At 44.9% G+C, this 27,235-nt stretch overlaps 1 protein-coding gene across 1 annotated transcript; it reads left to right on the top strand.

Moving 5' to 3' along the window:
- The first annotated feature begins 1,196 nt into the window (after positions 1-1,196).
- On the top strand, positions 1,197-27,042 carry GNL2 (G protein nucleolar 2). The gene is made up of 16 exons (XM_068539544.1): positions 1,197-1,399; positions 3,089-3,173; positions 4,169-4,263; positions 6,412-6,551; positions 9,162-9,346; positions 12,600-12,666; positions 13,792-13,950; positions 15,174-15,287; positions 19,173-19,301; positions 20,023-20,127; positions 20,914-21,072; positions 21,281-21,394; positions 24,604-25,064; positions 25,420-25,502; positions 26,083-26,168; positions 26,850-27,042. Exons 1-16 carry the CDS (start codon positions 1,336-1,338, stop codon positions 26,979-26,981), a joined length of 2,178 nt encoding a protein of 725 aa, XP_068395645.1. The 5' UTR covers positions 1,197-1,335; the 3' UTR covers positions 26,982-27,042.
- The last annotated feature ends 193 nt before the right edge of the window (positions 27,043-27,235 follow it).

Genomic DNA, 27,235 nt, shown 5'->3' with positions numbered 1-27,235 from the left:
ATATGTCCCAAATATTACATGGGACATATAATATTTATACTAAAACTTATTCCATTGTTTATCTGAAATTCAAATATAACTGGGCATCCTGGTTTTTTTGTTTGTTTGTTTGGCCGCACAGCACAGCATGTGGGATCTTAGTTCCCCGACCAGGGATCGAACTCTGGGACCCTGCAGTGTGAGTTGTTTTTTTAAAAATTTTATTTATTTATTTATTTATTTATTTATTTATGGCTGTGTTGGATCTTCGTTTCTGTGCGAGGGCTTTCTCTAGCTGTGGCAAGCGGGGGCCACTCTTCATCGCGGTGCGCGGGCCTCTCACTGTCGCGGCCTCTCTTGTTGCGGAGCACAGGCTCCAGATGCGCAGGCTCAGTAATTGTGGCTCACGGGCCTAGATGCTCCGCGGCATGTGGGATCTTCCCGGACCAGGGCTCGAACCCGTGTCCCCTGCATTGGCAGGCAGATTCTCAACCACTGCGCCACCAGGGAAGCCCGGAAGCACGGATTCTTAAACACTGGACTGCCAGGGAAGTCCCATGGGCATCCTGTGTTTTTTATCTGCTAAATTTTGCAGCCCTACCTGTAGATGACATTTGAGCTGAGAACTGAATGACCAGAAGGAACTAGCTATGCAAGCTTTAGGGAAATGATGATTCAGGCAGAAGGAATATCCAGTGTAAATGTCAGAATAACCAGAGAGTGGAAGGTACAAATGAGGTCAAATAAATAGGCAGGGACCAGATCATTGAAAATTCTGTAGGGATAGCAAGGAGTTTCAGTTTCTCTGCCTCTCTCTCTCTCTCTCTCTCTCTCTCCTTTAAAGCTGAGAGTGAGGATACGCTGTTGGAGTTTTCAGAAGGGTGACAAGATCTCATTGGTATTTGGCTGCTGTGTAGTCGGCCACTTTTGGAAGGGCTTAGAGGACAAATTCAGAAGATAATTAAACTTAATCTTCTGTCATTGGCCTGGGAAGAGGCATCTACATTCGTGGGTGGACCCAACTAGGAGTTCTAGGCCGGGCGTCCAGGGTAGTTACTGGGCGGTTGCTACGGAGGGCAGCTTGGTGGTTGCTAGGGAGAGAGAGGGGCGGGGCTCGACGCAGGGCGACGTCTAAGAGGCCGGGGCGGGGGCGGAGCCTGGAGTGCGGCGGCGCGCGCCTCGCGTTCGCAGGAAGTCGCGCAGGGGAAGGAAGGGATGCGAGCGGAAGTGACGTAGGCTCGTGCACGCGGTCCATCGTGGTTCGGGCGGGTTGTTTCAGCCCGGCTTGGGGAGTTACGAGATCTTTTACCCCACGTAGGCCGGACCCAACGCTCCGGTCCCCGTCCCGTCGGCAAGATGGTGAAGCCCAAGTACAAAGGACAGAGCACCATCAACCCCTCTAAAGCCAGCACAAATCCCGGTACGGGCGGCGGGGCTCGCGGAGGGTGGGGCTTGGAGGAAGCTCGGAGGGAGGGACACCGGGTGGCCTTGCTTGGAGTGACCTCAAGCAGAGTGGCCTTTGGGGCTGAGAAGGGAGAAGATGATTACTTGTTCATAGGCCCTGGGGAGGGCTTAGTCTTGGACGCCTGTCAAGACTAGATGCCAGGCACCAGGTCTAAAGCCGGGAAAGTGAACACTCAGGCCTGGCAGCCTTGGGGCATCTCCAACTGTGAGGTGCAGAGACTGGGAAGCTCTGAGTTGGAAGGGACACTTAAATTTGACCTCTTCTTGGGTCCCTGTGTGTGTCAGGTGTTGAAGCCCCTCCCCCAAAATAGTTCAGTCTTGTATGAGTCCAGCTCTCCAGCTCAAGGAATTACTAGAAGTACTATAAATTAGATAAGTGATGTAGGCTGACCCAGCTGGCCCTTTACACTTGGCCACACTTGCCTACCACCTTAGCTCTGACCATTTAAATGGGAAAGGGCTAGTAGATTTGGCTCGTGGAGTCATCCCATCCGGTAAAGTGCATAGAAAATGCTACAGATAAGTATGATCGTTTCATACTTATAAAAAAAAAAACTTTCATACTTCAAAAACAAAAGATGTTTTTGAAGATGTGTATGAGTTTTGTTGAGGTTCCACCACAGAATGAACAAGATAGCCTTTGGGGGAGTCCCTTCCATTTGGGTTTAGTTAATAAAACATATTAAAATATGGCCTAAAGTTTTTGATTTTAATTAATGTTGAATGTTTTACCTGGACCGCTGATAAATTATTCAGTTTGTGTAGACTGGGATCTGACAGTGTTAGACCTGAAGAGGCCCTTAGAGATCATGATGTTATAGGTGAAGAGACTGAGCCAAAATAGGAGAAGTGGCTTGTCACAGCTGGCACACGTAGTGAGCAGTAGAGCCACCAGTCCTGTGATTTCTGCCTGTTTTCTATTGCATGACTTCAAGACAGATGACTTAAAGGCATCCCCAAATGAGAAGCTAAGCCGGTATTACTATGCTAATTTGTCCTTCTCTTTCTCTCTGAGATGTAAGGCAAGAATTACTACCTATTTTGCTGTTGATAAAACTAAGATCAAACCTTAGGAAATTAAGAAACTGGTACATTAGGAACACTTATGTGCCAGAATCGTAGTCTTCGTGATGCTTTGCCTGTAGCAGGCACTCAGTATTTGTTAAACTGAGACCCAGAGGTACGTGTCTTAGTGGTTAAGAGCACAGATGGTGATCTGATGCTTTTGCTCAAATTCTGGCTCTTGTACAAAAAAATCTTTGTACAAGATGCTTGCCCACTGTGCCTCAGTGTCTTAACCTGCAGAATGGGAATAATGCATCCCTCTTGGTAGGATTGTTGTATGGATTACATGAGATGATGCCTGTAATGTGGATAGCACAGTGCCATAATTAGTGCTCAGAAATATTACCTACTATCATTTTCAAACACAGTCCTACGGAGGGTTCCAGATTAGGTCAACTTTGTCATACCATGTAGCTTCCAGGAATGATTTTGTTGGAGCAACATGTGGAGAAAGTGGAGATTTTGCGGTGAGGTGGCAGCTTGCCTGCTTTGAGTGAACTAGTTGGTGTGTTTGAAGCAATGGCTATACTTAGACTTGTTGGCTATCAAACAGTGTGCATTCCACTTCTGTGTTTCCTAGATCGAGTTCAGGGAGCAGGAGGCCAAAACATGAGGGACCGGGCCACAATCCGACGCCTGAATATGTACAGGCAGAAGGAGCGCAGGTGAGCGTGGGCGCTGGTGTCCTCTCCTCTTCCCTTCCTGCCCTTGACTTGTAGCTGACACCTGTTAAGCCTTTGATATTCCCACCCCCACTTTCCCCAGATAGGAGTAGTGTATTTTCAAATACCGTTTTATATGATAAACTGAATTTTGGGTTAAAGACATGCGTAGTAGGGGTTGAAATAGTGATTGTGTCACTGTACTGTACAACAGCCTTGTTCCTCACAGCCTCGGCCTCCACAAATGGCATGTTAAATCTCAAGGTACATATCTGTCAGATAGAAATCTGCTTTTCTTTAACAAAGCACGTAGGATGGTGTCATGAAAGCGGCCAGAAAATTTGTTTTTTTAATGACAGACTTTAGATCACAACATTGTGGCACTTGGAAACTCATCACAACTCAGTTCTGCTGAGGCAGCCTCTACCACAGGGGCTTGCTGAGTGTGGCATTTTGCGACCTGGTCTTATTTTGTCTTATTCAATTTGTTTGGTCTTATTCAATTTGTTTGGTAATTGGATTCTTCAACCGTTCTAAAAGATGTGTCTAAAACACAAATGTCAATGAACTTAATCTGCCTTAGTCACCTACTCTGCAGTTTGTTTTAGAATTTCGAGTTCCAGCATAAATCACCCTCTACTTAAAATTCATTTAAACCAGCCTTCAAATAATTATCCAAAAAAGACTCAAGTATGCGGTTTTCTTTTTTAAAGCAAACAAACAGTAAACAGATTTTTAAACATGGTCATTAGTTGTTATTCATCGAGCAAAAATCATTACGTGCTCTGTTGCAAAAGGTTAAGTGGCTTTGGGGCAGTCTGTTTTGAATGTAGAAGTACTTTTTGTTTACCAAAATCTGTATTTCTTGATCACTTAAAACTGGAAGGAGAAAGAAAAAAAAAAAGAGGTCCTTTTGACGGAAAGCGTATTCTGTAAACCCAGCTTTGCTGTAGCCTTTCTTCCATTGTCAACCCAAATCTGTTATTTCCTCAATTCAGGAACAGCCGTGGTAAAGTGATTAAGCCTCTGCAGTATCAGTCAACGGTGGCTTCTGGCACAGTGGCGAGAGTGGAGCCGAACATTAAGTGGTTTGGTGAGTGTTGTCCTCTGCTACTTTTACCCTAGAAAATGTGCGCTGTATGGAAAAGGGTAGACTGTTCAGGTATCTAAAAGGCAGGTATCTGGGGGCTTCCCTGGTGGCACAGTGGCTAAGAATCCGCTTGCCAGTGCAAGGGACACGGGTTCGATTCCTGGTCCGGGAAGACCCCACATGCCGCGGAGCAACTAAGCTCGTGCGCCATAACTACTGAAGCCCTCATGCCACAACTACTGAAGCCCATGCTCCTTAGAGCCTGTGCTCCGCAACAAGAGAAGCCACTGCAATGAGAAGCTGGCACACTGTAGTGAAGAGTAGCCCCCGCTCGCTGCAACTAGAGAAAGCCCGTGTGCAGCAACAAAGACCCAATGCAGCCAAAAATAAATAAATTAATTTAAAAAAAATAAATAAATAAAAGGCAGGTATCTGGGGTGAGGGGAACTGCCAAGGACAGTATGAGAAAGGGATGAGATAAGAAGCCCCCACCGTGAGAAAAGTGCAGAGAAAAGTCATGGCGGTGGCTTCCATAAATGACTTCTTTTTGAAAAGAGCCCATCATTGTTCACCGTGAGTGAACCTCTTAGACAGATGAGATCATCCTTAATGACTAGCATTCATTAGAACGCTCCTCTCCTAATTTCTAGTCACCTGGAGAGGTGACTTTGAGAGGTGCCTTGCAGGTGTGTTTGTGCCTTTAGCCTAAAGTTCCTCTGAAACACTTTTTCTTAGTGGGGTTGTGTTTGGACTGAGTGACAATGAAAGGACCTCTCGTTGGTCCTTCCCAGGAATGAATAGCGTATCTCCAGAGGCCTTGGGGAAGCAGGATTTCTTCCTTTGGAAGCTCCACCTTCATCTCTGTCGGGGCTTTCAGCCTTTCCCTCAGCCACTGCCAGCTGTGTGGGCACATCAGATGGTCAGACCGCATTCTTTGCCTGCTGTTTGGCCTCTGTTCTGGGGGGCAGATGGCAGCTACCTTTGCACATCTCATACGTCTCTTGGTGGGATTGGTACCCCCTAGGAAACTGCAGCACAGAAAAGTGTCCGAGAGAACTCCTTCAAGAGGCCTTTAGCATGGTGGCAAGGTCCGGTGACACTAGATCCAGACCTCCTGGGTTTGAGGCCTAGTTCTGCCATTTCTGGGACCATGGTCAGGTTCTTAAGTTTGCTCATCAATTTCTCCATCTGTAAAATGAAGATAAAAACGGCACCTATTTCGTAGGACTGTTGTGGTAATTAAGTGCATAAATACTCTTATGTAAAGTGCCTAGAATAGTGTCCAGCAAGTAGTACAATAGAAGCTTTAACCGCTGTCATTGTCACCATCCCCGCCAGCGTGGTCGTCTTCACCTTGAGTTTGGCATTTGTGCTACAATGCGCTGTTCAGTGAATACAATCTCTCACTTCCAAGGTGTTCTCCAAGCAGTGTTATATAGTTTCATTTTGTTCCCTTGCAGGGCTTTGTTGATTAATAGTGCCGTCAAACCCTTATAACCCTAAAAACCAGAGCTATGACTCTTAGGTGCTGTGCTTCGGGATTCTCTGAGTATGCTAACTGATCAGCTGTGATTGGCTCCAAATTTCTTTGCCAGATCTAGCAGGAAGTAGGACATTTGTCAAATCTCAGTTCCATTCAGTGATGTTTATTTTTCAGTTTCATCCAGTCAGGAAATTGGACTTGGAAAACTATTGAAACCCTTTGTGTGTCTGGGTTGGTGGATTAGTTCTTAGTGTATGAGTGCAGGAGAGGCAGTTTCTTTGTTTTTTGGTTTCTGGTTTTTTCCTTCTTTTAAGTTTGAAAATGGCTTCGTGGGATGGATGTGTCAGGTGTTTGGGTGAGTGAGGGCAATTTAAAATCTTACCTTTATAGCACTGGGAGATCAGCTCGGTGCTTTGTGACCACCTAGAGGGGTGGGAGGGAGGGAGACGCAAGAGGGAAGAGATATGGGAACATATGTATGTGTATAACTGATTTACTTTGTTATAAAGCAGAAACTAACACACCATTGTAAAGCTCCAATACTCCAATAAAGATGTTAAAAAAAATAAAAATAAATAAAATCTTACCTTTCACTGTGTCCCTGGGAAGATGCAGGCGGAAGTTGTAAGGAGCTATTTATTAAACAGCAACATTCTTTTGTAAAACAGGAAATACACGTGTGATTAAGCAGTCATCGCTACAAAAATTTCAAGAGGAAATGGACATAGTCTTGAAGGATCCGTACAAAGTTGTCATGAAGCAAAGCAAGTTACCCATGTCTCTTCTCCATGATCGAATCCGGCCTCATGTAAGATGGAGGATGTCCCCGGCAAACCACGCAGATCCCTCCTCTCTACCGTACTTTCCTCTTGTTTTTCCATAGAGAATAGTGCCTGAAGCAGTACTGATAAGCTTTCTGAGACTTCTCCTTTCACCTTTGTTAGGGGTCTCACCTTTAGCATGAACCGAATTCTGTCGGAGAAGTTCAGTGGCAATAGTGGACCAAAGCACAGGCTTGGGAGTCAGGCCTGAATTTTAATCTTTGCTCTGTCCCTTCCTGCAGCCTTAGTTAGGGTTCTCTGCGAGCTTTCACTTCCCCGACTGGTAAGTCAAGGTGACCCCCTCCTCGGGTGACTGGATGCAGATGAAACATCCATTAAGGCTCTTGGCACATGGCGAGCACTTAGGCCACCACTTACTTAGACCTAAATAGATCATGGCTATTATCAATACTGCTTTTAAATGTTTTTGGTAAGCAAACTTGTTTAAGTGGTAGTTCCATCAAACTTTGGGGAAGCATAGAATTAGGATTAGGTTGGTGGGAGGGAGACTTTCTGCTTCTGGGAGTTCCTTAGAGAGTCTTTTCAGCTGAAGGAAAGGGTGCCAGTCAGATTGGTTGTTAATCATTGAAGTTAGAAGTGCAGTAAAGACTGAATCTGGCTTGAGTGGAATTAGTTTCACACGGAACCAAAGAAATGGCCTAATGCCTGCCTGCACATTTTTACTTGCTTTGAATAGTAATTCCCAAAAATGTACATAAGTACAGCACAGAGCTTCAGTTCCAGCATGAGGAGGGGAAGAAAACACTGACATGCATACATGGATTAAACAATTCAAAGAAAAGTGTTTACTTGCAGAACAAAGTAAAACCCAAGTCCTGGTTATTGCCTCAGGTTTTGTCAATTAGGCTTTGTTTTATGACAGACTAGAAGAAGGGCACCTATTAGTGGAGTGACTGTTTTCTTTCAGGGAAACACGTGAGTGTAATTCATGAACCACAGACAAGTTGCTCATTTCCTTTGTTCTCTCTGTCCTCCCTAAAGCCATCTTTTAACAAACTATTGAATCCTGTTTATGAGAAGAACAGAGAAGTTCTATTATGGATTTATTGCTTTGTTGCCCATGGCAGTTGTTCAGTGCTTCTAAAATTCAGTGCTTAAATGTCTGATACATAGAATGAAGGGCCCACAGCTGCAGCAGTTTGTATTATGGTGCAGACGGGTACTCAGAGTAACTGATGAGTTTTCTGCTCTGTCCTTGAAAAAACTTACCTGTTTTATTTTTAGTGCAATATCTACTACTCGTTATGAAATCTGATTCTGAGATTTGCTGCACGGTGGAGTCAAATCAGATACGCTTTTAACTTTTGCACGTACACCTGTATGTGCATTACAATTACTATGTTTCTGTAGCAGTACCACAGTGGAAATACTTTAACTTATATTGTCTCTGTATTTTAGTGTATAGACATACTACTACCTTGTACTTACTAAGGTACAGGTTTATAGACACAGATCCAGGTATAGTGTACGTTATAGGTTGAGAGATTTTCAAGGATAATTTTGATCATAATTTTCCCAGTGACATTAGAACCTAGTTCTAATGTAAAACGCGACTGTTCTGTTCGGGGATGTTCCCTTGTTGGAGCGTAGTGAGTAAAACTAAACTGAGAGATGGGTTAGAGACTCTGATAATAGCTTAAGGATCTTTAGGAGTTGAAGAGGTGTCTGTCAAGTTCAGAAGCCACTGGGTTGTTCTCTCTTCCGCGTTTCGTAGCTGGTGCTTACAGAGGAGCCTGTACTGGGGGGCAGAGGGTGTTTGTTTTTTTTGAGGATATTATTCTCTGCCGGCTGTTAACATACTGTTACGTGATAGATCCTAACTCAGAGTTTGACTTTCATCCTGCTTCAAAAATTCCTCTGCCCGTAACTCCTTTACAGGCACATCAAGTTCTAGTTAGGATCAGGTTCCTTTTATCACATCTAAACTCTTATTTTGGACTTTTGCTAGATGTTTTTCATCTGAAGACTTCGCATGTGCATTTAATAAAAACGTTACCTAAATTAGGGAAAATGTTATCTGAAACTAAAATGCATCTTACAAAACAAGCAATTCCTTTTAGCCATGAAAGAAATTAACTTCCAAGAAAAAGTTGGCATTTACAGTTGGTTTAAAAAAAAAAAACACAAATTTGAGCACGATCGTCCTTGACAAAAATCTGTGAATTTGGTGAATTTTATGCACTTGTTTGAAAGCTGAAAAAAAAAAAACAAAGGTCAGAAAAAAGTTAATTTTCAGCGTTGTAGCCGTAATTACATTTGACTAAAGTTTATGATAAATGAAATAAAGCAAAGTTTTTGGCAGGTCTTACACACAACTATTCATATTTGCTTTGACTATTTGTATTTTGTATTTCTCCAGGAAAGCTTACAGAGCTTTCAGAAGAGGGGAACAAGTGCGTTTGCTATTTAAATAAGGATTTCTGTTTTGAAGTCAGGCTGCATCCGTGTTGTAGATTTTGGTATGGGTTGAGCTTTGCAAAAATGAAAGCAGAAAGCCTTTCCCAGATAGGTTTTGAACTTTTTGCTTTTTCTCAGTGCTTTGCTTAGTGTTACCTATAATTCTCCTTTCTCTTTAGAACTCAAAGGTGCACATCCTTGATACTGAAAGCTTTGAAACTACATTTGGCCCTAAAGCACAGAGGAAGCGACCAAATTTATTTGCAGGTGATATGCAGTCACTTATAGAAAATGCAGAAATGTCCACTGAGAGCTATGACCAGGGGAAGGATCGTGACTTGGTAGCTGAAGACACTGGTGTGAGGTACAGTTTTAAAGTTCATGCACATCTCCTCATTTGCTGTTCTGCAATAGACATCTTCTTTACAGTTATTTACCTGCCAGAAGCTCGGTGATTTATCTCATAGATGGAGATCTTCCCTTAGACTAGAAAAATTAGTGAAACTGGCTGGGGCCAGACTGAAGATAATTTAAGGTGGCTTGTTTACTATTGGTCTCTTAATTCCCCCCCAAATAAAAATAAATAACACTTTCTTCATAATAATAACAGTATATTCTATCATAGACAAATTTTTAAAATATAGTTAAATTGGAAATACAACAAAAAGAAAATAAGCACTCATAATTCCACTACTTATGTTAAGCATTGTTAATATTTTGGTGAATATCAGGGTTTACTCTGGACCACTGGGGGTGGGGGGAGTTCATTGATATCCTTTGAGGTTTCTGTGACCCTCTGAAGATAATATGGAAAATTTATGTACATGCATAAAAGAAGTGAGTTTTGTTGTTTTTAGAGAAGGGGAGGAGAAGAAGGATCCATAACTCATCATACTTTCATAGGGGTTCATACCCAAAAGGTCAAGGATCAGTTAAGGATATATATGTATATATATACATTATTCTGGATGTTTTTATTTATAAGTATAGTACTTTAAGACTGTATTTTAACTTGCTTTTATTTTAATATATTTTTCTAAGTTATTAATATATTTCCATGTCAGTTCTTAGTCAACAGCAATATAATGTTTCATGTCAGAGTAGGTTTTTGTTGTGGCCAGTCCCATGGTTAGACATTTATGCTGTTCAAAGTTTTCCCCTATGGTAAACAACTCTAGGGTAAAACATCAATGTGACTAATTCTTTCTCATTCTTAATTGTTCCCCAAGGATAAATTCTTAGGGGAAATGACGTCGAAGAATATGCAGTTTTTTGATAGGCGGCTGCCTTATTACCCTCCAGAAAGGGTTTACCAGTTTAGTTCTCCTGGTTCTCCCTCATGTGTTCCTGAGGTGCCCTAGCGGAGAGGTGCTGTCCCCTGCCTGCAGTGCCACTACCTTGGTGCTGTCCTCAGTCCATCGCTAGCCCTGGGCCTCCTAGAGGTCAAGTCAAGCCGCTCGAGGCCAAGCAAAAAGAGGCAGCGAGTTCATTTATTCTTAGAACTATTTGGACTTTGTATGCGTCTGCTGATTTGAATTTTTTCCACCTCCAAAGGGTACAGTCGGCAGTGGGGGAGAAACAAAACTATTTTTGTTCCAGGGACATTGGGTAAATGTCTTTGAGGCTAATAAATAAGCAGATTCTCAACCTTATCAGGAAAGTTTCACTCTCCGTGGGAGCTGTGGAGTGTGGATTATGGTTCATATTCCTTTTCATAATTCTCTGTGACAGACTGCCTAATTATAGTTGCTTTTGTTTTTTTAATTAAATTTATTGTAAAATATACATAACAAAATTTACCATTTTAATCTTTTTTAAAAATTATTTATTTATTTTTGGCTGTGTTGGGTCTTCATTGCTGCGCGCAGGCTTTCCTTAGTTGTGGCGACCAGGGGCTACTCTTCATTGCGGTGCTTGAGCTTCTCATTGCAGTGGCTTCTCTTGTTGCAGAGCACGGGCTCTAGATGTGTGGGCTTCAGTAGTTGTGGCACACGGGCTCAGTAGTTGTGGCTTGCAGGCTCTAGAGCACAGGCTCAGTCATTGTGGCTCACGGGCTTAGTTGCTCTGTGGCATGTGGGCTCTTCCTGGACCAGGACTCGAACCCGTGTCCCTTGCATTGGCAGGCAGATTGTTAACCACTGCACCACCAGGGAAGTCCCATTTTAATCATTTTAAGCATCCAATTTAGTGGCATTAAGTACATTCACATGGCTATGCAACCATTACCACTATCCACCTCTAGAATTTTTTCACATCATTCCAAACTCTGTACCCATCCAGCACTGATTCCCCATTCCCCCCTCTCCTCAGTCCCTGACAACCACCATTCTGTTCTCTGTCTCTTATGAGTTTGACTTCTCTCTTTAATAGTACTTTAAAAGTACTTTAATAGTACTTTAATAGTACTTCATGTAAATGCACTTGTACGGTATTTGTCCTTTTGTATCTGGCTTATTTCATTAGCATAATGTCTTCAAGGTCATCCATGTTGTATCGTGTATTAGTACTTTATTTGTTTGTATTGGTGAACAGTATTCCATTATGTATATGCGACATTTATTTTTATTCATCTGTTGATGGGCATTTGGATATAGTCATTTTTTAAATTAAGTCTAATTTTGGTCCATCTACAGCTAGTTGTTTTGTTTTGTTTTAATTTTTATTGGAGTATAGTTGCTTTACAATGTTGTATTAGTTTCTGCTGTACAACAAAGTGAATCAGCTATACATATACATATATCTACTCTTTTAGATTTCCATCCCATTTAGGTCACCACAGAGCATTGAGTAGAGTTCCCTGTGCTGTACAGTAGGTTCTCATTAGTTATCTATTTTATACATAGTAGTGTATATATGTCAATCGCAATCTCCCAATTCATCCTACTCCCCCTTCCCCCCTTGGTAACCATAGGTTTGTTTTCTACATCTGTGACTCTATTTCCACTTTGCAAATAAGTTCGTCTGTACCATTTTTCTAGATTCCACATATAAACGATATTATACGATATTTGTCTTTCTCTTTCTGACTTACTTCAGTCTGTATGACAATCTCTAGGTCCATCCACGTCTCTGCAAATGGCACTATTTCATTCCTTTTTATGGCTGAGTAATATTCCATTCTATATGTGTACCACATCTTCTTTATCCATTCCTCTGTCGATGAACGTTTAGGTTGCTTCCACGTCCTGGCTATTGTAAGTAGTGCTGCAATGAACATCGGAGTGCATGCATCCTTTCGAATTATGGTTTTCTCTGGATATATGCCTAGGAGTGGGATTGCTGGGTCATATGGTAGCTCTATTTTTAGTTTTTTAAGGGACCTCCATACTGTTCTCCATAGTGGCTGTACCAATCTACATTCCCACCAACGGTGTAGGAGGCTTCTCTTTTCTCCACACCCTCTCCAGCATTTATTGTTTATAGAGTTTTTGATGATGGCCATTCTGACCGGAGTGAGGTGATACCTCATTGTAGTTTTGATTTGCATTTCTGTAATGATTAGTGATGTTGATGCTAGTTTTGATACCGCTTTCCCTTGGCACATGGTTTTTTCCCTAAAACATCCTTTTAATCTTTATAGTGCTTCATTTGCTCACTTTGGGTCTTTTCTTATTTAGAAATGAAGCCCAAGAAGAGATATATAAAAAGGGACAGTCTAAAAGAATATGGGGTGAACTCTACAAGGTAAGACTTTAAATTCTGTCTCACTGAGTGGTTCCTTTGGCTTTCATGATCTTATATGAGAAAACTGACTTGGATCTATTGAAGCTCTGTCAATACAAATTCCACCTCCAGGATGGATATGGCCGTGCACATACTGCCATTGTTCTAGATAACTGCATTTTTTTATTACTCATATAATAGTAACAACCACATTGCATAGATTCACATATTCTCTGTTAATATTTCTTTGGATTACCTGCTAAATGATATTCTTGTTGAGATTCATTATACATGGTTAGAGCTGCATGAGAATTTTTGAGTTACTTAGTCCAGCCCTCTCATTTTACAGATGAGAATTCAAGTCTAGAAAGCTTGAATACCTTCCCCAGCTTACCCAGGTAGTTAGTGCAAGAGGCTTTGTGTCTCCTGAGTCCTGGTCTAGTTCTCTTCAGCCGGCTGAGTTTTAGGTCCACACTCGAGTAATATTCTCGGTAACGAAGACTTTCAAGCATAGTCACATAATCAAATAGTAACATGATAGGAAACTAGTACCATGAAAGCAAACAAAATTTTTTAGTTTTTTTGTAAAATACTCAAAACCTATAACATGGAAACTTAGAGGTCTAAGAAGTAAATGAGGGACTACCCTGGTGGTGCAGTGGATAGGACTCTGCACTCCCAGTGCAGGGGGCCTGGGTTCGATCCCTGGTCAGGAAACTGGATCCCACATGCATGCAGCAGCTAAGAGTTCGCATGCCACAACTAAGGAGGCTGCTGCAACTAAGGAGCCCTTGAGCCGCAGCTAAGACCCAGTGCAACCAAATAAATAAATAAAATATTTTTTTAAAAAAGAAGAAGTAAATGGTTCTACTCACTAATGCATAGCAGTCGTGAAATAGACCGGTTTCATCCAAGCTAGTTCTATTTGGAATTCAACAAGTTTCAGATACCCACAGGATGAAAACAATTTTTCGAGTACTGATCCCTGGGCTTTGAGATTAGCTACCACCTGCTCTCCTCATAAGACTGTTGAGAGGTTATCTCTATTGTTGCTTTATTTTTCCCAGGTTCCCTTAAATGTCTTCTCTCTTTCATTTTGCCCTTGTACTCCTGTAGCAAGTCACTTTTGCCTCTTTGAATTTGCAGGTGATAGATTCATCAGATGTTGTAGTTCAAGTTCTTGATGCTAGAGATCCAATGGGTACCCGTTCCCCTCACATTGAGACTTACTTGAAAAAGGAGAAACCCTGGAAACACCTCATTTTTGTTCTTAACAAATGTGACCTTGTTCCAACCTGGGCAACGGTAAGTACAGTTGCTAATGCAAAACAGATGACCAAGGCCACATGGCTTGTGCAGGCTCTGAGTTACCCATGAATAAGTTAGTGTCGTGGTCTCTAGGATTTGGGGCAGCAGTTAAGGTGTTGCACTGTTGAGGGTGTAGTCATTCAAGTGTTCTCATCGAAAACAAAACTAAAATGGGCTTCACTGATGATGGGCAGTTACCTTTTTTTTTAACTTTTTAAATTTATTCATTTATTTCTGGCTGCATTGGGTCTTCGTTGCTGTGCGCAGGCTTTCTCTAGTTGCAGCTAGCGGGGGCTGCTCTTCATTGTGGTGCGCATGCTTCTCATCACGGTGGCTTCTCTTGTCGCAGAGCATGGGCTCTAGGCGCGCGGGCTTCAGTAGTTGTGGCATGTGGGCTCAGTAGTTGTGGCTCGCAGGCTCAGTAGTTGTGGCGCATGGGCTTAGTGGCTCCGTGGCATGTGGGATCTTCCCGGACCAGGGCTCAAACCCATGTCCCCTGCATTGGCAGGCGGATTCTTACCCACTGCACCACCAGGGAAGTCCTGGGCAGTTACCTTTGACCCTTGGTGGTTGGCAGTGGGACAGCTGCAGTGCCCATAGGCTGAACGGTGTGCGCCCTTCAGAAGGGGCGGCTGCCGAGGCCCCAGGTCTGTTTCACATTATGTTACATTAGTTGCATTTAGTAGCAATGAAGGCATTTTTGGAATATTGTTTTGTGTTTATAAGACAAAAGACAGGCTTCCCTGGTGGCGCAGTGGTCAAGAATCTGCCTGCCGATGTAGGGGACACAGGTTCGAGCCCTGGTCTGGGAAGATCCCACGTGCCGCGGAGCAGCTACGCCCGTGTGCCACAACTACTGAGCCTGCATGCCACAACTACTGAAGCCCATGGGCCTAGAGCCCGTGCTCTGTGACAAGAGAAGCCACCATGATGAGAAGCCTGCGCACCGCAACGAAGAGTAGCCCCCGCTCACCACAACTAGAGAAAGCCCCTGCGCAGCAACAAAGACCCAATGCAGCCAAAAATAAATAAATTAAAAAAAAAAAAAGACAATGCGTCAACTGTCATACTTGAAAAAAATATTTCAAAGAATTACAGCTAACATTTTCCTTAGACAACTATGTATTTGAAGTACCATCCTGTCATTCAAGCTCTGGTTCTTCCTATGTTGTAAAGAAACAGCTCACAGTTTACCAGCTTCTTTTCTTTTCTCCCTTTAGAAACGATGGGTTGCCGTCCTCTCCCAAGATTACCCGACACTTGCTTTCCACGCAAGTCTTACTAACCCCTTTGGCAAAGGAGCATTTATTCAGCTTCTGCGGCAGTTTGGAAAGGTATTGCGACCTGACCTGTCCCCCCTGCAGTTGGACAGCTGTGGGTTTGTGTGAGAATTTCTCTTCCCAGGGTGTGTCAGAGTTACCAGCCTCACCTTCCACATCTTCTCGGTAGTGAGGACAGTGTGTTCTGGAGATGTGAACACTCACAGAGCCTCAGGATTACAAGGGATTCTGAAATACTCTCTAGCTCAGCCTGTACCCCCATCCCTGACAAACGTCGCTTCCCTTTCTGCCGTGTCCCTGGCACCGGATGGTCCACCCTCTGCTCGGTGATGACGACGGGCCCCCTCCCCACACTGTGTCCCCACTCTGGGCTCCCGGGCTGTGCATTTCTCTTCCCTCTGCCTGGGAGGCACCCTACCGAACTCCAGCCTCGGATCCCTGGTCAGGTGCTGGTTCCTCAGGGAGGCCCTGAAAGCACACGTTCTTGAAGCTTCATGTTCTGTACCTGCAACTTTGTATTTGTGTGTTCATTTAATCTTACCTGGCTTCTAACAAAGGACACCTGTCCTCTGTCCCACCCTTCCCCACTTCCCAGAAGGAGCTCGTCCAACTCGTAGCTGTTACTTCTGGTATTTTTTCCATATTTTTTATGTATGCTTATGAATCTATTTCTTCATCTCACCCCCCCCTCAGTTTTACGTATTTGTTAAGTTCCTACTATGGAAAATGAGGGTTAGATTTCTTACCCCCGTCCTCCCTCTCCACTCCCTCTGTCCTTGTATGACATTTGGCTAAACTATTACTCATTTAGTGTTTAGGTTATTGTGACTGAAGTGTCGGTCCTTGCTGATCCACGGTGCTATGATTGTAATTCCTTTCTAATAGGACCTTCTGTTTTATCTGGTGTTAATTAGCTCCGTTTTATTTGTCACTGACATATCACCAAATCCTCTGGTAGCGTGGGATCTTTCAGAGTGTCTGGCGCCTCCCTTGCAGGTGCACTGGCTGCTCCCCGGGCTGCTGCTGGGTCTTCCTGGGATTTCCTTTCCCCGTCATCCGAATGCAGGATTCCCGTGGCTGTTCCCTGTGTTGTCCTTGTTCACTGGATCCCTTTTCTTTCTTGGTTTACTCCTTCCTTTTTTGTTTTTGTTTTTGTTTTTTTTAATTTATGTATTTATTTATTTTTGGCTCTGTTGGGTCTTCGTTGCTGTGCTTTCTCTAGTTGTGGCGAGCTGGGGCTACTCTTCGTTGCGGTGCGCAGGCTTCTCCTTGTGGTGGCTTCTGTTGTTGTGGAGCACGGGCTCTAGGCCCATGGGCTTCAGTAGTTGTGGCACGCAGGCTCAGTAGTTGTGGCTCTCGGGCTCTAGAGCACAGGCTCAGTAGTTGTGGCACACGGGCTTAGTTGCTTCACGGCATGTGGGATCTTCCCCGACCAGGGCTCAAACCTGTGTCCCTGCATCGGCAGGCGGATTCTTAACCACTGCGCCACCAAGGAAGTCCTACTCCTTCCTTTTGATGGAACATGTTTTCCAAAAGCCTTCTGAAAAGGAGTGCTTAGAAGGAACATTTTTTGAGACCTTGCATTCTGTAAATTTCTTCATACTACCCTCACACCATTTCTTCTTAGAATGTTGAAGACACCACATTGCATTGTTTTCTGGCTTCCGATGTTGCCATTGAGAAATCTGAGACCGTTCTGACTCCTAATCCTTTGTGGCTGAGATCTTTTTTGAAAAAAATTCCTGTTTTACAGTGTCCCAGTGATGTGCTTTAAGGTGGGTCTTTTATTGTTCAGTGAGCTAGGCATGGATGGGACTTTTAGTCTGTTATTTGTCCTATACTGTTTTTTGGAAACCACCCCACGCCATGCCCCCCATTCATCTCTGTTCTTGTTCAGGAATTTGGTTTTATCTCCTGGTTTAATTCTTGAATTTTCATTCTTTTTTTTCTGGCCTCGCCTCGCGGCTTGTGGGATCTTAGTTTCCTTACCAGGGATGGAACCCGTGCCCCCTGCAGTGGAAGCGCAGAGTCCTAACCAGTGGACTGCCAGGGAAGTCCCAATTCTTGAATTTTCTTATCTTTTCTTTGTTTCAGTACATTTATGACATTTTACCCTGTTTTCTGGGAAGTTTCCTTGACTTGATCATTTAGCTGTTCTATCGCAAGATTTATTTTGCCTCTCACTTTTAATTTGTAATTTCTGAAAGCTCTTGTTTATGAATTGCCCTGCTCCCTTTTATAGCCTGTTCTTGTTTCACGGATGCACTGGCTTCTCTGTCTCTGAGAACAATGATAGTGGTATTTGGAAATTTTCCTCTACATTTTCCTACATTGACACTGTTTCCTCCAGGTTGCTGTTTTTCTGTCTTTTCTACTAGAGTCACACTTCAGATGTCTGGTTATTCTTGGTTCTCCACTCATTTAAGAGTGAGCCACCAAAAAAAGGCTAAATAGACTTTATGCAGGGGGTGGGCTTGTTGAATGAGAGATTTCACTGTAGGTGACTGGGCAGAAACCCAGTATTTTGTTGGGGGACACTCTAGATGTCAGTGTCTGTAGGGTGGGTTTTTTGTTTGTTTTTTGTTTTGGCCGCACTGCACGGCATGTGGGATCTTAGTTCCCCAACCAGGGATCGAGCCCGTGTACCCTGCAGTGGAAGCATGGTGTCCCAACCACTGGACCACCAGGGAAGTCCCGTCTGTAGGTCTTTACTCCTGGGCCTGTGAGTTTCCCTAGAAAGGAGTCTTCCTGTCTCCAGCTTGGGCGTATATAGACCTGGCTGCCAGGGTTCTGGGAACTCAGTGGGAGTAGGAGCCTGGGGTTGTACTATTCAATATTTAGACTTTCAGCTAATCACTCTGGGAACACTTGCTTTCAATTACTGTTATCTCTAAATCTAGGGTCCCTTTCAGGTCTGAAAATTAAAGATATTTTCAGACATGCAGGGTTTCAAAAGAGTCATTATCTCTCCTAAGGCTCTGGGGTAGAGAAGTTGGGCACCCATGCCAGGCGAGGGAGGGGAAGGAGAGGTGTGACTATTTCTACAGACGGTCCACTGGTCAGTCTTCTGGATTTCAGTCCCACCCTTAGAGGGGTCTGTACTGCTGATTCCCAAGGTCTTTCGTGATTCATTGGCAGTATATTTGCTGCATTTTTAGTTTTTCTACCTTTGTAGCCATGTAGCTTTCATATTTTGTAGTGGGCCAAGTTAGATACTACTTTTTAACTGCTGGTCTTCTGTTAACATCACACATTAGTTTGTTCTGTCTCATCTCCAGCGCATGCTTTGGTTTTATATGTTTGGCTCTATGGGAGTGTGTGTGTTAATTCCCACGGCTGTGATTCCGGTGGAGTTCGTGGAGGGAGTGAGGTGGGCAGGGGTGTGCAGTCCACCGTCTCTAGTCAGAAGTCCCCATCGGTTTGTAAACTCTTCCTGAGCTCTGCCTCTTTGAGACTTTCACCCAGTGATCTAGCTTTTGAAGCTGCCTTTCTTTTCTTTTGTTGTTTAGTTTTAGCAGTGAAAATGCAAAATATGTTGTGCAGAGAAGAGGAGGGATGGGTCTTGGGATTGCCGGTTGCTGCATCTGCTGAGGTTCTCTTCCCTGAAGACATTTTATCAGTGGATGGTGTTCTTCTAAATTGATGACTAACAAGCTATTTCTTCCTTTGTTTCTCAACCTACATACTTTTAACCTTAAAACATTCAAGAATAATTGCACATGAGTGACTGAGGAGCTAGCTGACTCACCTCTGATTTACTAATGAGTATGTGTATGCAGCCCACGCAGACTGTGCAGGTGGGGTGTGTCTGGGTTTTAAATCAAGTCGTAGCAATAGTTTTGTACTGTATTCTTTATGGTAGCAAAGTAACACAACCTGTTTGTCCCATGGGATGTTCACTCTGCGTGTACGTGGTGTGTATTCTTTTTTTTTGAACAGTTGCACACTGACAAGAAACAGATCAGCGTGGGGTTCATTGGCTATCCAAATGTTGGCAAGAGCTCTGTCATAAACACGCTGCGCTCCAAGAAAGTTTGCAATGTGGCCCCCATTGCAGGTGAAACAAAGGTATGTCTGGCTCGAGGGGGTCTTATTTACTTTGACTTATTTTATTTCCATGGAGGGTGATAATTCAGGACATGGAGATGTCTATCTGCTTCTCTTGGATGAAGATCACCATTGGGAGTTTAGCCTCCATATAATAGTTGGCAATGTCCTGGAGCTGTTTCTGCCCTTTTCGATAAGGCTAAGAGTACTTTGTGTGCCACTGCCTGGCTTTGGCATGGTTTGGTATGTGCCATTTGAGTCTGTTTTAAATTGTCACTCCAACCTTCTGCTTTGATAAACAAAACTAACCCAAGAATATTTGGTGCCTGGGTTAAGAAAGAAAACTCAATTTTAGGGTAGATTCTGTTGGTTGGGGGTCCTACCCTGGAACACAGGGTATTTGGGAAGCACCATGGTTCTGCTGAAAGGAACAGGGGCCAAGCAGTATTAATCTTCCAGGAGTACTTTTAAAAATCAGAAAAAGCTTTACTGGACATTATTGCACAATACTAGATGGAGATCCTGCCTCTGCATTATTTTTAGACCCTTAGCTGTTTGGAAACGATAGTTTATGCCTCGTGGAAGTGCCTCATGCGCGGCCCAAAGAGAGGAGGGGCTTTGGAGCTTCATTACCCAGCAGGTTGCTCCTCTCTGACCCCTACCCCCCTCTCTAGTTTCTTGAGCATCAGGGGTTTGTGAAATCGCTTTCAGGGACTGACCTGGGGAAGACTCTGCTTTTTAGGTCTGGCAGTATATTACCTTGATGCGCCGGATATTCCTGATCGACTGTCCCGGTGTGGTTTACCCGTCTGAGGACTCAGAGACGGACATTGTGCTGAAAGGAGTGGTGAGTATTTTGGTCCCGAGAGGCTCTTTGTTTGCCTTTTGGGGCCAGCGCTCTGTGGGGAACTCTGGATACCTTTGCTTCTTACTCATTCAGCAGTCAGTTTGGGGTCAGCCTGTCTGACCAAACTTGAGGAACATGACACTGAACAGGGCAGTCTCTCCATTCCACTTAAGCCTGTTTGAGGAGTTAGTGGAACCGTGGGCATATCTGGTCAATGTCATCCCACAAAAGAGTTTGTCGTTTACACACGGGCTCCAAAGGGAAGCACGGCCTGTTTATGTTTAGTGATAATTCATCTTCATGGGTTTATGGGTTGAGTCATTTTGGAACTCGGTCATTTCCTCACTTGTTTCTGAAGACGACCGAGAGCTTTAAATGGTTCCACTTAACCTTAACCAGTGCTTCTGGCTATACATCCTGTGCAGTTCCTCCCCTTCTTTCTTAAACTATTCCCTTCTCTTTGTGTCCTGGGATGGGTGGACTTTTAACCATTTCTGCAAGTCAGTAGCACGAAGGGTTCCAGTTTAAACTACTTGCGGAAGTCACACCGTCAGTTTGTGGTGAGCCGGGGTTAGAGCTGAGTTCTGGGCTCCGCGGCTGTGGTCGGCTTTCCATGGCACTCCTTTCAGCCAACTGCATCTCGTCACCTCTAGGACAAGCTCCTGCCAGGCCCCGCTTGCTTTGAGGCATTGAAATCTGTTTTCAGATATGGTTACAGAGAACACTGGGAACTTCACTCCTTCCATAATCAAGTTTGTAAGCAAGAGCTTTCCTATGAACATTTAGGTTCAAGTTGAAAAAATTAAGACTCCTGAAGACCACATTGGTGCTGTACTTGAACGAGCGAAGCCAGAATATATCAGCAAGACGTACAAAATTGATTCTTGGGAGAACGCTGAGGACTTTCTTGAGAAGCTAGCTTTCCGGACGGGGAAGTTACTGAAGGTAAGCCAGGATTTGTGAGAATTCAGACTGGGACGTGCTGCAGGTGTGTGCGTGTGTGGTGTGGACTTTTTTTATATGCATGTGTGAGCAGTATGAAGTGCGAAACTGGGCAGGTAGATGGTGCCAACTGGGACCGCCGCCATGCTTCCAAACCAGGAGGTGGTTGTGTTGTTTGAATTTAATTGGGCCTCTTCCTGCGACATTTCAGGGTGGAGAGCCTGACCTGCAGACTGTGGGGAAGATGGTCCTCAATGACTGGCAGAGGGGCCGGATTCCTTTCTTTGTCAAGCCGCCCAATGCAGAGCCCCCTGTAGCCCCCCAGGTAAGAAAAGGGTGGACCCCTCTCTCAGGAAGCATGGTTAGTGACCTGGGTGTGGTGTGTCTTTGGACCACCGTCTTCTTCCTTTAGGGTAGAACTTTCAGCTGCAGTGTCTCCCATCCCAGGGTGCCACTGCTGTGACCTGGTTGGGGGGGGGTGACCAGGAAGTAGATGTATGATAGAAGCCTGAGTATACATGCCAGTTTTCAGGGCCTTGAAAAAGGAGGGCTTATTCAATGTGAGTGCTCTTGTGGTTTTTGTGTCTTTTCTTCTGCTTGAAGAACAGGCATTTCCAAGATTCTTTTGTTTCATAGACATTACGCCCAACCATGTGCCAGGAACTGGGAGCATAGGAATAATTAACATGGTCCTTGCCCTCAAGAAGCTCGTGGTCAGGTGGGAAAGGAGAGTGGTACAGTGGATGCTCAGGGAAAGTCTTAGGTTTGGGGCCTCTGGGCTAGATTGAAAAGCTTCCCTACTGTTCCATGTCCCTCCCCCCGGCAGTGGACTGCTCAGGGCTCCATCTTTGGCACTTTGCCTTTCTATTTCTAGGGTCTTTTTCAGAGCTCAGCCAAGTATCTTGAAGAAGTGGCTTTAAGTTCTGCTTCCATGCTAGTCTTTTGGGTCCATATTTCCCTGGTTTTCTCTCACTGGGCTCCATTCCCAGAGTTTCCATTGTCAGCTATAAATTTCCAGTTGAATATTTTCTCCAACATTTCAAAATCAACATATCTGAAACTGATGTTACTCAACCTTTTCCCTTCTCCCCACTAAAACCACCAAACAACCAGTACTGCGGGACGAGGCCCTGCCCTTCTGCACGTACACACACACACGTGCACACGCACGCATACACATGCCAGTGGAGGAGTATTTGGTGTTTTCTGATACCAAATAGCTTTCATTTTTCCATACCCGTTATGCAAGCCTCTGACACCAACTGGGTGTCCAGTAACTGCCAGAGTTAGTGCAGACCCCACAGGTTAAGGGCTGAATCCCACAAGACTACCCCAACTTCAGATGCCAGCTGCAGATGGGGTTCTCAGGCTACCCACACTTCTACCCAGCTGGCTACAAATTCAGAGGTTCCCAGGTTTGATAATTTGCTGAAAGGACTCATGGAACTCAGGAAAGTGGTTTGCTTATGACTACCGGTTTATTACAAAAGATACAAGTCAGGAACAGCCAAATGGAAGAGGTGCATAGGGCAAAGTATGGGGTAGATGGTGGTGTGGAGTTTCCATGCCCTCTCCAGGCAGGCCACCCTCCCAGCACGTCATTGTGTTCACCAACCCAGAAGCTCCCCAGAGCCCATCCGTCCTTAAGGGTTTGTATGCAAGGTGTGGAAGTTCAGCCTTCATTACGTAGGCACGTTTGACTAAGATCATCAGCCACTGGTGATTGAACTCAGCCTACAGCCCTCTCAGCAATTGCTTGGGCTCTCCAGTGACCCGTCCCCAGTCTGAAGCTAGGTCCCACCACAGTCATCTCATTAGCATAACTTTGGAGAGGGGCTTATTACAAATAACAAAAGCAAGACACCCCTGTCTTAACCTGGGAGATTCCAAGGGTTTTAGGAGTTCTTGTGCCAGGAACTGGGGGTCAGGGACCAAATGCGCACTTTTATTGTCCTACAGGGAGACACGTAGTAAACAGATATGGATGTAACGTACTGATTGCTGTGAGGGAGGCTAAAGCAGTGTTAGGGGTTTGTGGGAGACAGAGCAGTGCCTCGTACGTGGGGTGGTCAGGGACGGCCTCTGAGGAAGTGGCCTTTTAGGGGGGCCCCTAGTGATGGGAGGCAGGAGCTCCGCAGGTGTCACGAGAGACGAGCGTTGCAGGCGTGGGGAGCAGCGCACCCGAGGCGGAGCGAGCCTGGTGTGTCGTGGCTCCGGGAGGACGTCGCGGGCGGCCCACGTGGCCGAGGCCTCTGACCCAAGGAGGCCGCCCCTGCGCCCGTGTGGCCCTGTGCGGGAACGGCGGCCTTGCTCTAACTCTTCCTCCACGTCTGGTCGTTAAGTTGAGATAGTCAGTGTCCGTCGTCCCCTGCCCCCGCTCCGTGACTCTCCTCCTTTCCTCTTTTTGGTGGTGGCAGCAACCCCCTTGAGAATCCGAAGGCTAAAAACCACCTTACCAGAAAAATGTGCGGAAACGTACATACGAGTTTTGTATAGTTTCCTGAATTTCATGGATTCCCGATGCAGTTAGTGCTTCGCGCAGCCCCCTTTGCCTTTGGAAAATCCCTTGAGTTCCGCGCGCCTCAGCTGTGAGTGCACAATGGCGTCAGCCGCCAGCCCACGCTCCCTCCGCCCCTTCCCCGAAACAGGCCTGGCTAGGCCTGGCCTTTGAGTGTTGGCCGCCTCAGGGCTCGTTCTGAACTCCGAGGAGGTTCCCTCCTCTTTCCTCACACCCTTCCTTCCTTCGAGGTGCCTCCTCAGCGCCTCTCCTCTGCCCTCACACTTTCTAAACTAGCGCTGCGTTCGCCCTCAGCATTCAGCTGGGCCTTCATTCTTCTGTTACGGTGTGTGCTCATTTGGAATTACACTTTTTTTTTTTGGCCGTGCTGTGTGTGGGATCTTAGTTCTATGACCAGGGATTGAACCCTTGCCCGCTGCATTGGGAGCACGGAGTCTTAACCACTGGACGGCCAGGGAAGTCCCAAGGTGTGTGCTCATTTGGGATGTGCTTTCTCAGCAACCCCCATTCCTTGCAGTCCCCAGGAACAGTGTAGGGAACCTCCCCTGTCTACAGTGTAGAGTTGACTGGTTTTGATGGCTAAATACTCTTAGGGTTGGCACATCCTTTGGGACTGTAGCTGTATTCCTCTGATCCTTCCATGCTGGGTTCAGGGTTTAATGCACGTTGACTTAAAATAGATTAACAGTACGACTCAGATGTGCATGTTTTCGATACTTGCCCTTAGTCCTGAGAAGAGGACTGCCTCATTTGAGAGCAGGGTGTGTAAGTTCAGAGATTCAGCAGGGAACTCTGCTCAATATTCTGTAATAACCTAAATGAGGAAAGAACTGAAAAAGAATAGATACATATGTATGTATAACTGAATCACTGTGCTGTACACCTGAAACTAACACAACATTGTTAATCAACTATACTCCAATATAAAATAAAATGAAAAAAAGAAAAAAAGAAACTCAGTTTTCATTTTCTGATTCCATTTCTCTCCCCACCCCACCCCTTTTCGGCCTGACTAGCTTCCATCCTCCTCATCTTTGGAAGTTGCCACAGAAACAACCCAGAACAACCCAGCAGAGGAAGTCACAGAAACTGTAGGTGAGGAGTCGGAATCCATCATTGAGAAGGAAAAAGAGGAGCCCGGTCACGGTGGCGCCGATTCAGAAATGCAGCAGATTCTGGCGCGGGTCCGGCAGAACTTTGGCAAAATCAACGTCATGCCTCAGTTTTCTGGGGATGACCTCGTTCCTCTGGAGATGTCCGATATTGATGAAGAGCTGGAGAGCCTTTCTGCGGAGAGGGAGGAGGAGGAGGAAGAAGAGGAACACCAAGGAGACGAAGAGGAAGAGTCTTACGCAGAGTCCCAGGAAGAACACGCGGGAAACAACACCAAGGCCGTTATTCAAGCCCTGGATGAAAAGATTGCTAAGTACCAGAGGTTTTTAAACAAAGCCAAAGCTAAGAAGTTTTCAGCAGTCAGGTAGCGTCCTCATCTCACGAATTGCAGTTTGCTCGTTCCTTTCCCAGAAACTTGCCATGAGGATTGGAGCAGTGTTTTTGTAGGGCAGGGGAGGGTATTGCCGTTTTTTAAAAGTGATCTGTACGTTTTTCAAATTCAACTGCCTGAAGTATGAGAAGCTTAGTATTGATAGTTCTGTCTTTTACAAATGCCCAGGAGCCGTCAAAACAATGTTGCTTCTACCGATGGTGTTAACCACGTGAAGGGGAGCGGGTTTTCGTTAATCTGCGAGCTTGTCACAGTCCCTGCGTCAGCGCCTGTGTGGGCAGCGGGGGGAATGTTGGACGGCTTCATTACTCTACTCTTCCCCTTTCAGAATATCCAAGGGACTGAGTAAAGTGGTTTTTGCAAAATCCGAAGAACAGAGAAGAACAGTTGAAGAAGATGTAGAAGATACAGGTACAGTTAAATGATTAAAGTCATGTAGATGTGATTTGCATCTTTAGAACGTTGGGGAATCTAAGTTTAATCTCCAAAGTATCTCTTGTACTGTCATCCACACAGATATTTATCATATCTGGCAGGTAACCCTGGTTCCACTTACTGTTTATCACACAAATTCGCTTTTCTTCTTTTTATTCTGCACATGTCTTGGGGTTAAATGGGTGATTTGGGAAAATTCTTCTAAAAAAAGTACGTTATTAACATTGTAATCTAAGGGTGGGTCCAAAGACAAATTTTTTTCTGGGGGGAGGATGGTTCATGTATTTATTCTTTATGCGGTTGGACTACTAGCTCCTATATTGAGTGTGTTTTCAAGACAAACGCAAACCCCGCCAAGGCCACTCAGCGCCCCCAGGTCTGGCAGCCTCCAGCCTCGTCCTGCTTTACTCTGCTCTGCTCACCACACTCCCTTCCCACCGGCCTCTGCCTTCCTCCTCCAGCACATCAAGCTCATTCCCACCTTAGGATTCAGACACATTTTGAATAACAAATTCCTGTTTCTTTCCTCTGTGTGTGCTTTGTGTTTCGTTTCCAGCACCTACCAAAAAGGGAAAGAAGAGGAAGGCACAGAGGGAAGAGGAGCAGTCAAACAAAACTCGCAGGACGCTTACATCTAAGGAAGTATGTGCTTTGGTCTGAAACATCACCCAGGTGTAGAGAGGGGAAGTCCATGTCTTGAGACTCACTCTTTCAGAAACTAACGGTCTAGAGTTGAAATCAAGAAACCCCAGTCTTAAGTGGCCTAGTTGAGGTCAGTGAAACAGGACCAAGGAGTGAGCTGCTGCCTGAAGGTCCTTGAGTTTCTGTCTTGTTTTAGGAATTCCCGATCACTATCCTCAAGCACGTGGACTACTGTTTGGAAGAGTCCGCTGGGTTTATGTGGCCTCAGGGAAATGACACGTGAGCAGAGCTGTGTAGGCAGACAGATCACCGCCTTCTGTGAAGTTCAGCTCTGTAACTGGGCCCTCCAGAGCTGGAGGGGGCCCTCTTCGGAGGTGGAGAGCTTGTTATCAGAGTGATCAGCCTTAGACCAGAGGACCGCTTGTCAGGAGCTCAGGAGACAAGATTCAAGCGTTGGATGAGGGTTGGACCAAATGACAGTCTGTAACTTGGAGTGGTCACAGGTTACGATGGAAGGGCAGACTTGGGTCTGTGAGGTGAACTCTCCCTCGTTGGCGCTGCTTCCAGTAGTTGTGGAGCGGCGTGGGAATAGAACACAGAGAAACAAAGGGGCCTGTTTTATGACTTCCAGTGTTTGATTGGTTTTTGTCCCTCTGTGTGTGTGTGCGCCATTTTTTACAGCGGAGGCGAGAAGCACGGCAGCAGCGATCCAGAAAAGTCGGTGTACGTTACTATGAAACGCACAACGTGAAAAATAGGAACAGGAACAAAAAGAAGATCAGTGACTCAGAGGGGCAGAAACGCAGACACTAGAAATTGAAACATAAGCAGCAACGTTTTAAAAGTTGTTCATTAAATTCTACAAAAATACGCAGTTAGAAACTCTGTTCATTTTCTTCATGCCCAGTTGGCATTTCGAAGGCCATGGATGCATCTGTTCTGAGATTTGACAGTTGAAACCATTCACCAGTGCTAGTGAAAATAAAGATAAGCCCCTCACCCGCAAGGATCTCAGTGATGGGGTCCACTGGAACTTCTGACACTTGAATTAGCCCTGTGAGTTCCTC

The sequence above is a fragment of the Eschrichtius robustus genome, chromosome 3 (genome assembly GCF_028021215.1).
Source record: "Eschrichtius robustus isolate mEscRob2 chromosome 3, mEscRob2.pri, whole genome shotgun sequence".
Lineage (NCBI taxonomy): Eukaryota > Metazoa > Chordata > Mammalia > Artiodactyla > Eschrichtiidae > Eschrichtius > Eschrichtius robustus.
This window is presented reverse-complemented; position numbering and strand designations above follow the sequence as displayed.